The sequence below is a fragment of the Stenella coeruleoalba genome (assembly GCF_951394435.1).
Source record: "Stenella coeruleoalba genome assembly, chromosome: 20".
NCBI classification, from domain to species: domain Eukaryota; kingdom Metazoa; phylum Chordata; class Mammalia; order Artiodactyla; family Delphinidae; genus Stenella; species Stenella coeruleoalba.
This window is the reverse complement of record NC_137166.1, coordinates 46,930,826-46,941,382: the sequence shown is the minus strand read 5'-3', so window position 1 is coordinate 46,941,382 and position 10,557 is coordinate 46,930,826. Positions and strand designations below refer to the sequence as shown.

The window sequence follows — 10,557 nt, the reverse complement described above, 5'->3', positions numbered from 1 at the left end:
CGCCCCCTTGGAGCCGAGAACGCGGCGGAACGATGAGTAGCAGGGTAGGGGAGGCATACAGATCATCGGTATTATTTACATGGACAGCTCCGCCTTCTCACAGCCCAAGAATAGGAATATTGAGAAACGTCTGAGCAATTAGTTGGGAAATGTATGTAAATTTGCACGACAGTAAGTAATTTACATAAGGACTTTTTATAACGGAGGAAAAGAAGAGCGGAACGTCCTTGAGAGAAGGGAAGAAGAACAAGAAGGGACGTGCATTCTGACTCGCTCCACCCTGCCCCATCGGGACAACTGTGTGGCACCCGAATAAAACAACCTAGGAAAGCTACTCAGAGAAGACATTTGCATGACAGCCTCGAGTCTCTGGACGACCTGACCTGGGAGGACTATGCAGATGAGGTCATTTAAATGCCCCACCCCCTCCGCCAGCACCCAGGCTGAGCAGGGACTCAGGCCTCCCGTGAGGGTGGTTTAAGGCCAAACTGGGGTTGGGAGAGCAGTTGGGAGTGTCCTCAGTGGGCTGCACCTGTCCCTGGCAGAGCATGTGCGGGTGTCAGAGGTTCACCTGGACACAGGAGGCAACACACTGATCTCAAATATGCACAGGAGTCCCGGTGACACAAAAGCCCACACAGTCTTCAGGGGCACACACAGGGTTCATGGTCACACACAAGTGTATCAAAGGAGTCAAATTCACAGCAAAACACACACAGACCTCAGGGGCACACAAACACAGTTACACACCAAATAGACACTGCCTCAGACTTTCAGGCATCAGACATGCATAGCTATCACCCACTGGGCCCAGACCCAGGGCTCAACTACAGGCCTGAATTCTCATTCCCTAGCTTTGGTGTCCCAAGCAACGCCAGTCTTACAGACACAATCACCAAGGACACAGAGTAGTCATAAGCAACAGTGTCACACACACAAGCAGCACACATTCCTACGGATCCCATCACACCCATTGCAAACACAGGGACATTAGTGTTACGTTACGTATGTGGGCAAACTCCCTCTACAACATACATCTGAGCCATGGAGTCATGGTGGACCCCCGTACCATGCCCAACCCAAAAACATGGCCCCCAAACACCGTCAGTGACCTCTTCCCCCCCCTCCCCACCACCCCAAAATGACAGAGGCTAGGACACAGGTGTAAACAATGCTTTATGGGGGTGGGGTGGGGACGGGACAGGCCTCCAGGTAAGGTAATAAATAACACGTACTCGCAGTGGCAGGGCCAGGGGAGCTGAGGCCAAATGGTCCTGGTCTCGGGCTTTGGAAACTCTTTGAGTATAGTTAGGGGTTCAGGGGGAAGAGGGGTTAGCCAAGACAGAGGAAGCAGCAGCAGGTACGGATTCCCCCTTCCCCCATGGCTCAGTCTTGCCCCTCAGCCAGGCCCCACCAGGCCAGGGAAGGGGGACAGGTGGCGGGGCAGCTTCTCTGGGGCCAGGTCAAGGTAAGGGGCTCAGTCTCCCAGGGCCTGGGTCTGGGCCCCAGCCAGAAGGACAGGGCTGGTCCTGGAGAACGGGTGAGCTGAAAGAAAAGTGTGCCGTGAACTGGAGGGATCTTGGGTCTGTCGGCTGGTGTCTCTGTCTCATTTCTGGGTATCTTCCTGCCCGCCTAACTGTGCCTGTCTGTCCATACTTTTCTCTTTCTCCCAAAGTTTCTACATTGTCTGACTTTCTGTTTCTTGTCTGCAGGTACTGTGGGGCTCTAGAGCTGAGGGCACGTGCAACTCCCTGTTTACTTGCCTCAGAGAGCTGTCTCCTTGAGTCTGTAGAGGGGCATCTCAGTGTCTACATTCTGTGTCCCCACCTTTGCACCTCTGTGTTCCTCTATGTTCCTGGATCATCCAGGCTCTAGGTCTCATTCCCGAGTTTTCCAAACCGAGGAGACACATCACTTCCTGTTTTGTAGTTATCTGCAGATAGCATTACCTGGGAGCGTCTAGAAATCCCCAGATCACTTCAGAATCTCTGGGGTAAGGCCTGGGCATCAGTATCTTTTAGAGCTCTCCAGGTGATTCCAATGTGTACAACTGCATTAGTGGGTTGGGAAATCAGTTTGGTGGGCCTTGAGCAATTGTTGTAACAGAATAAAATAGAAAATACCATAAAAATTAAAATGTTAACATATTAAAAAAAAAAAGAAAAGAAAGAAAATTTCAGAGTGCTTCAAATGTTGGTCCATAGAGACAGAAAGCAGATGGGTGGGGGCCAGACTCTGGGGAGAATGGAGAATGAATGCTTAAAGGGTATGGGGTTTCCTTTTAAGGGTGATGAAAATGCTTTGAAACTCGACAGAGGTGGTGGTTGCATAACCTTGAGAATGTACTAAATGCCACTGAATTGTACGCTTTAAAATGGCTAAATTTGTTGTGTGAATTTCACCTCAATCTTAAGAGAAAGAATATTAATACAAGAACGTGTTTTAGTTTTATACGTGTGTGACTGTATTAGATCAACAAATAAAGTATATTTCCTCCTGTAGCGTGCAGTCAACAGAGTTTGAAAATGCAGTCTTACTACATCTGATTCACTGAGGGAACACCCTGAAACAGACTCAAAACTAAGCTCTGAGGCGAAGAGTACACACCCATCTGATTCTACATAGCCCGGAGTCTTTAAAATGGACACGAAGAAGAAAAATAATAAACAGGCCTCGTTTATCAAGTCTTAGTTTACTGACTGTCAGGCCCTGTTCTAAGCATTTTAGTTTACTGACTGTCAGGCCCTGTTCTAAGCACTTTACATGAATTAACTTAATCTTCTCCACACTCACATTGAGGTGGGTACTATCATTAGCCCCATTTACAGATGAGGAAACCAAGGCCCAGAGAGGTTAAATAATTTGCCCAGAGCTCTGAAGTGACAGCGTTGGAGTATACATGCAGGCAGCCCAGCTCTGGAGTCTGTGATCTATCACCTTCTCAGATGGGTTAGACAAACACCATACAGATAACAATGATCAGCTCTGTCAGCTGAACGCTTTGAAAAGGAGGGGCAGTTGTGAGACTGCCCATCTAGAGGGAGTGGCCCCACTTGGGAAGCCTATGAAGGTTCCCTGCAGGAAGAGGCATTTTAGTAGAGACCTGCTGATGAATGGGAGTTGGTGCCAGAAGGGAGCACAGGCACAGCAGATGCAAAGGCCTGGAAGGAAAAGAGCCCTGCCCAAAGAGCTCATCCTTGACTCCTCTCTCACATTCCATATCCATTGGGTCTGCTCTCTAAGTACATATATCCAAAGTCTAAACACTTTGCTCCACAGCCATCCTGGAGCTGCCAGTGGCTGTGGGGTGGAGGGTTGGGTGGGCATGAAGCACAGAGACAAGAATTGTCAAGACATACACACCCGCGAGAGGTGGGGCTGGGACCAAATCCTGTAGGAACTTTCAAGCCTGTCAAGGACTTTGGACCAAGCACAGGGGAACAAGCATGGCTTCCTGGAGGAGGGGGAGAGGTTACCCGAAAAGAGAGGGAAGGAATCAGATTTGAGCTTTAGGAAGACCCAGTGACTACATGAGGAGGGGACAAGCCTGGAGACAGATCAGGGAGGGTACAAATCTATTCACTTCGCAACCCCTCCTCCGCCCCCACTTTGATCCTGTCCACCATCGTCTCTCACCTTGACTTTGGAGTGGCCTACTCACTGGTCTCCAGGCAACCACCCCTGCCCCCTTCAGTCTGTCCTCTATATGCAGCCAGAGGGGCCCTGTGAACACCTGAATCAGATCTTGTCCCTTCTCTGCTCGGAGCCCTCCTACAGCTCTCATCCCACCCAGCGTATAGCCAGAGTCCTTCCTGTGGCTCACAAGGCCCTAATTCATTGCTTCCTCCCACCCCAACCTCATCTCCAGCTCACCTATTCCCCGGCACGCACGCACACATACTCCACTCCAGCCACACTGGCCTCCTTGGACTTCCTCACCCAGGGGAGGAGGCAGGGCCCTACCTCAGGGCTTTGTACTGGCTGTTCTCTCTGCTTAGAACACTCTTCCCCCAGGTCCCCACATGACCCCTCCCTCAGCTCCTTCAGGTCTTTGCTCAAATGTCACCTTCTCAGTGAGGCCTCCGCTCATCATCCTATTTAACACTCCACTCCTCCGCCGCCCCTCCCTCCTTGATTCTTCTCCATAGCTCTTATCGCCCTACCTACTATACAATTTGCTTGTGTATCTTGTTTATTGTCCATCTCCTCCACGAAGGCAAGGATTTTTGTCTGTTTTCCCCACTGTTATAGCCCCAGTGCTGGGAACAGGGCCTGGCGCTGAGGAGGCACTCAACCAACATTTGATGAATTATGAATGGGAGGGTCAGAGATGCAGGGCAGAGAGCTGGCGGTGGGATGGGAAGGACGGGTGGTTTCCCAGGGCCGGGAAGATGGCCCCTTTAACTCAAGTGTTCTTGTGTCTTTCTTCCTCACTCTGTTTGTCTTGTCATCTCTCCTTTTCTGTGTCTCTGTCTCTGCTCCGTACTCCCCTTTGTCAGGAGACCAGCCCTGCAGCCCGAGTCCCCAGTATCCCACCTGGCTCTGCAGGTCTCAGCAGCCGCAGGGCTGAGGGGCCACGGCCTGGGCACTCCGAGGCTGCCGCAGCTGGCGAAGGGAGGCGTCACCATATTGAATGCCGGAGCCCATCCTCTCGGGGTCAAGCTCACCTGGGGGGAGCAGAGAGGTGAGGACTGGTCCCTTGGAGTCCTCTGGACCCTGCCTTCCACTCCCACTCCGGGCAGTTGGGGGCCTCACCTGAGTCGATCTTGTTCAGAATGGTGCGGGCACACTTCAGGAAAGCCTCCTCCACGTTCTCACCCGTGAGAGCACTAGTTTCCAGGAACATTAGCTCTGGGGGAGCAGACACTCGGAAGGTCAGGGTCTCAGTCAGTCCCCATCCTCCACTCCGACTCTGACCTGCTGCCTCTCGTTCTGTTCCTCAAACGTTCCACCTTTGCCTTCAATCTGGGCCTCCGTACATGCTGTTCCTCTGCCATGAATGCCCCCTTCCCCAGGTACCCACCGAGCTCTTCCTTTAGAGCTCAGCTCACATCTCCTCCTCCAGGAAGTCCTCCTGACCTCCCAGGATGAGTCAGGTTCCTCCTCTGGACTCCCACAGACCCCTGTGCCTCCCCACTCCCAGCCCTGACCTCTTCGGGCTGTCACTATCTGGAAATGGTCCTCCCCCTGCCCCCCGGACTGTGAGGCCATGACAGCTGGCTCCAGGGCTCTCTTCATCACTGTGTCCCCAGCACCGTCTAGCACAGGCCCATCACAGACCACCCACCAGTCATGTGACAGCCATCTCACAGTAAGTAAGAGCCAGGATTCAAATCCACATCTTTCTGATGGCAAATCCTCTAAACCTGCAGGTTACAAACTGAAGGAACATGGACAGACCCTAGGACGGCAGATTTTGGCCAACATGATGTTTTCAAATGAGTTTAGACCTGCTTACCTTTTGTTGTTGTTATATTCACTAGTTTGTTTTATTTTTTAGATTCCACATATAAGTGATACCAAACAGTCTTTGTCTTTCTCTGTCTGACTTATTTCACCTAGCATAATGCCCTCCAAGTCCATCTATGTTGCTGCAAATGGCATTATTTCATTCTTTTTTACAGCTGACTAGTATTCCATTGTGTGTATATATATATATTATATAATATATATATTATATAATATATATATATATATATAATATATATACCACATCTTGTTTATCCATTCCTCTGTTGATGGACACTTAGGTTGCTTCCATATCTTGGCAATTGTAACTAATGCTGCTATGAACATTGGGGTACGTGTACCTTTTCGAATTAGTGTTTTTGTTTTTTTCAGATCTATACTCAGGACTGGGATTGCTGGGTCACACGGTAGTTCAATTTTAGTTTTCTGAGAAACCTCCATACTGTTCTCCATAGTAGCTGCACCAATTTACATTCCCACCAACAGTGTAGGAGGGTTCCCTTTTCTCCACATCCTTGCCAACATTTGTTATTTGTAGTCTTTTTGATGATAGTATCCTTGCATACCTTTCGATGTGGCTGTCAGTCTCGTCTACTCCCCTAATGCCAGTGCCTGCTAACCTGGGATCTACCCTGTGCCCTCTCCTTTGCTCACAAAATGTACCTGTCCCCTAGGGCCATCAGAGTTTGCAGTCTCCACCTTATACCAATACCCTGTGCTGCCTCCCCACAGTGGTCAAAACCTTCTTAGCAGCCACCGTGAGTCGAGCACCCATCCATCCAGGCAGTGCTGAGAAGTCCCCATGGACCACATCCCTTACCCGTCATGCACTATGTGAAGCAGAAACGCCGTGATCCCAGCTTTCCAGATGAGGAGACTGAGGACCAGCGTGGTCACACAGCTCGCAATGTGGCCACACCCAGATTTGAACCCAGACCTCCAAATCTCCACATCCCCCTGCTGGGCAGAGCTACAGAGAGCCAGCAGGCCCATGGGCCCCACTGTATAGCCCCCCCGCCCAGCCCTCACCGTTCTCCTGGGCAAAGCGGGAGGCCTCCAGGAAAGTGACCTCACGCTCCAGGTCCAGGTCCTTCTTGTTGCCACAGAGAATGACCACGATATTGGGGCTGGCCAGCGTGCGGGCATCCGTCAGCCAGGCGGCCAGCGAGTTGTAGGTCTCCCGGCTGTGGAGAAGGGAGCCAGGAGGGAGGCAGACGTGGGTGGGGGGCAGCCCAGGCCCCACCCCGCCCCACTCCGTGCACCCACCTGGTGATGTCATACACCAGCAGGGCTCCAGCCGCCCCTCGGTAGTAACTCCGTGTCACCGACCTGTGGGGCCAGGGGGACCCAGTCACCCCCGAGGCTGGGGTGTGCCCCAGGACTGCCCCCCTCTGCGGAGAGAGACTGGTGGTTCGGAGGCCCCCCTTCACTGCTGGCCCATCCCCCTAAACCTGGCCATGGTCTACAGTTTCTCCCACTTGCGGTCTCTCTGTTTCCCTCAATCTCTATCGCACTTAGTTGCCAGCCTCCGCCTCAGTCTCCCTACCTTTTTTTCATTTCTTAAAACTTTTTCTGTTTCCCTGGTGGCACAGTGGTTGAGAGTCCGCCTGCCGATGCAGGGGACACAGGTTCGTGCCCCGGTCTGGGAAGATCCCACATGCTGCGGAGCGGCTGGGCCCGTGAGCCGTGGCCGCTTAGCCTGCGCGTCCGGAGCCTGTGCTCCGCAAGGGGAGAGGCCACAACAGTGAGAGGCCCGTGTACCACAAAAAAAAAACAACAACTTTTTGGCCGTGCCATTTGGCCTGTGGGATCTTAGTTCCCTGACCAGGGATTGAACCTGGGGCCCCGGCAGTGAAAGCACTGAGTCCTAACTACTGGACGGCCAGGGAATTCCCTCTTCCTACCTTTGACTCTCTCTGTGTCCCTGTCTTTCTGCATCTCTTCATTGGTCTGTGCCTTTCTGTCTCTTGTGTGCATGTGTATCTTTAATTCTCTATTTCTCTCCATCTCTGTTGCTCTGGCTCTGTCATCGTCACCCTTTCCCATTCATTCATTCATTCAACATTTTCTGTCATCCCCCTTTCACCCAGTCCTAGCCAAGCACTACACAACTACAACCGCTTGGCCCTCTCCCGCTCTGGTTGGGGGAGGCCCCCTTCCCAGAGTGGCCGACTGTCTGCTTCTCCCTGGAACAGGCTGGGTCCCTCTGGAACTCATGCAATCATGCTGCAAGCATTTATGGAGCACTTACTGCCAGCCCCGTGCACGTCGTACACCTGTCTCCCCTCCACCCTCTCAGTCTCTACCTCTGTGCACCTCAAGCAGAGAACTCACACACAAATATTAACTCAGCAGCTACTCAGTGCTGCCCAGGAACCACGCTTCCCCATGGACTGGATTCCCTTGCTTCTCTCTCCCTGCTGTCTGTTTCTCAGACTCAGGGTTTCCATGTGTCTGTCACCTTTTCTGCAGAGATGTCCTAAGGACATACTGTGTGCTGAGTCCTACACATTTCCCTCTCCCCACAAAACATCCATTTCTCCATCTCTCTGGCCACCCCTGTCCCACTCTCCCTGTCTCTCACCTCTGTTTCTCTTTGAGTCTCCTTATCTCCCTTCTCCTTCTCTTCTCTCTCAGTCTGTCTCTCTTTCTCTCTCCCTTCCTGAGTGTTTGTATCTCTCTTTCAAGTTTCCTTTTCTGTTTTAGTCATTATCTGTCATTCTCTACCCCTCGCCCCACCCCAAGCATCTCCTTGTCTCCAGGCCTCGTTTCTCCCTGGGGAAAAGTCTCCGTCCCTCCAGCCACATGGGTCTATCCCACAGAGTCTCATCTCGCTAGGGTCTGCCGTCCCTCCCTGGCCCTCTCACTCTTCATTATGCTTCCTTCTCAATCTCTTTTTCTCATTGTCTCTGCCGTCCTCTCTCCAAGACGCCTTCTTTCTTTGACTACATGGACCTGCTCATCACAGTCTCTTTCTCTCTCTCTCCCTCTACCTTGCCTGCCCTCTCAGCATCTCCTTGCTCCTGTCATTATATTTCCAGGTAGCTCTGCACACCTCTATCCCTCCTCTCTCCTCCCCTCTCCCCTGCCTTCTCTCCATGGGGGCCCAGCCCACCTACCGAAACCGCTCCTGGCCGGCTGTGTCCCAAATCTGTAGCTTCACGGTCTTCCCACCCACGTTGACCACCCGAGATCCAAACTCCACGCCGATCGTGTGGTTGGAGTCCTGTTTGACTGGGAGTGGAAGGGGGAGAAGAGGCAGTGTGGGGGCTCAGAGGATTCCCTGTCCTCCAAGGCCTCCTCAGCCGGTACAAACCCATTCTCATTGCTGGGGTGACTGAGGCTCAAGGAGGACCTAGCAAAGAGCGTATACCAAGGTAAGGACCAGGCAGCCAGCACTGGCGTTGTACCTCTGGCCAGCCCTGCCCCTGCCCACCCCGGCAGCTGCCTACTTGCCCACACCATGGCCATGCCCACAGTTTAGTGCTCCCAGGACCACTGTCAGAAACTCACACTTATTCTCAATGAACTGATGAAGGAGACATGATTTGCCCGTTCCTGCACTGCCAATCACCAGGAATTTGAAGAGGAAGTCTGAGCAGATGGAGCCAAATTCAAGGAAACCCATGCAGAGAGAAAGATAGACATGAAAAGATGGAATCCAAAGAACATCACAATTATGGGGAGAGAACAGACACAGACAGATACAGAACAGTGGGTAACAACGGTAATGGATAATTCTTATATAGTGCTTACCACATATCAGGCACAGTTCTAAAGGTCTTTACTTACATCAACAACTCAACCCTCAGGAAAACTCTGTGAGGGAGATATACTAATAATTATCCCCATTTTCCAGATGAGGAAACTGAGGCCAGAAAGGTTAACTGACTTGTCCAAGATCCTACTGCCAGGTAGAGGTGGGATTCACCATTTCATCAAGGACTACAATCTTGCCCTTGGCCCCCACAACTCAGCTCCTACCACTTTCTGATTCATTCACTCCACTCCAGCCTCTGGCCTTTAGTCTACTCCCTGAAGATGACAAGCTGGTTCCTACCTCAGGGTATTTGCATAGTTCCCTCTGCTTTTCTCTGTTTGTTGAATGAATGCAGCTCCCTCTGGCCCCTAAACCAGTGCTCCTTTTACCGCACCCTGTTCTCCTACTTCCTATCTATCCATCCATCCAGATTTTCCAATTCTCAGTCCCTCCATCCCTCCCTCAGCCCAAGGCCCTACCCCTATTCTCAAGCTTAAACCCCACCCCTTGCCATTAGCCCCACCGCCTAAAGGACAACTCACCCCCAACCGCATTCCAGACCTCTCCCTGAGTAATCCCAGGGCCCAGAGCATCCCTTCAGCGTCCCCCCAGCCCATCAAGGTTGATCCCTGCCATTCACGCAATCAGCCCCGCCCCATCCACTCAGGCTCCGCCCAGACACATTAAGGCTCACCCTTTCCCTCAAGACCTAACCATGATCCATCAGGACTGTTTCCCTCAAATCCCGCCCCAGATCTATTTCGCCCAGACACCAGACCCTCAGGCTCCGCCCAAACTGATTAAGCTCAGCCTCAGACCCACTTAGCCCCTCCCAGCATCAACTAGGCCCTGCCCCATAATAGCTGACCCCGCCCCCTGATATATAAAGCCCCGCCCCATACCCACAGGCCGCATCCTTTCTGGGCCCAGACCCCAGACCCCAGCTTCCGCCCACCACCCTCACCGTAGGTCTCAGCCATGACTCGGTCGCGGCCGCTTAGGGCCGCAATATGGCGACACGGCCGCGCCTGCTCCTCGGCTGGCAGCCGCTCCACTCGGGCTGCAGCCCCGGCTTCTTCCTACTCCCCGGGCCGGCGCCGCCACTTCCGCCTCCACCCCCCTCCGGCGCGACCCGCTAATGCTGCGGGACACCAGGCCACGCTTTCCAAGACAAGGATTGGCGGACTCTGCAGGCAGGGGGCGGGACAAAAGCGCAGACTGGTGGGGAGAGAGGGGCAGGGCCTAAAGGGGCGGGACCAACACGAGCGATTGGTGGTGCCAGAGACGCTTCGCCGAGCAGAGAAACGGATTTGGTCAGGAGTCCGTGG

At 52.7% G+C, this 10,557-nt stretch overlaps 2 protein-coding genes across 2 annotated transcripts in view; one reads left to right on the top strand and one right to left on the bottom strand.

Moving 5' to 3' along the window:
- LOC307179490 (cytochrome P450 2A13-like) overlaps positions 1-10,557 on the top strand; it is a 79,625-nt gene that overhangs the window by 39,595 nt on the left and 29,473 nt on the right. The gene's annotated exons all lie outside the window — the stretch shown is intronic.
- RAB4B (RAB4B, member RAS oncogene family) lies at positions 1,166-10,544 on the bottom strand. Its single transcript, XM_079908702.1, has 8 exons — positions 10,194-10,544; positions 8,983-9,063; positions 8,589-8,703; positions 6,736-6,798; positions 6,499-6,653; positions 4,756-4,851; positions 4,537-4,667; positions 1,166-1,545 (listed from the first exon to the last, which is right to left on the bottom strand). The coding sequence occupies exons 1-7, from the start codon at positions 10,207-10,209 to the stop codon at positions 4,552-4,554; spliced, it is 642 nt and encodes a 213-aa protein (XP_079764828.1). The 5' UTR covers positions 10,210-10,544; the 3' UTR covers positions 1,166-1,545; positions 4,537-4,551.

Excerpts from the sequence above, each read along its gene's own strand:
- RAB4B (XM_079908702.1), bottom strand. Across the intron at positions 6,799-8,588 it reads GCCGGCCAGGAGCGGTTTCG|GTCGGTGACACGGAGTTACT; the intron begins GTAGGTGGGCTG and ends CTGGCCCCACAG. Across the intron at positions 4,668-4,755 it reads TCTGAACAAGATCGACTCAG|GTGAGCTTGACCCCGAGAGG; the intron begins GTGAGGCCCCCA and ends TGCTCCCCCCAG.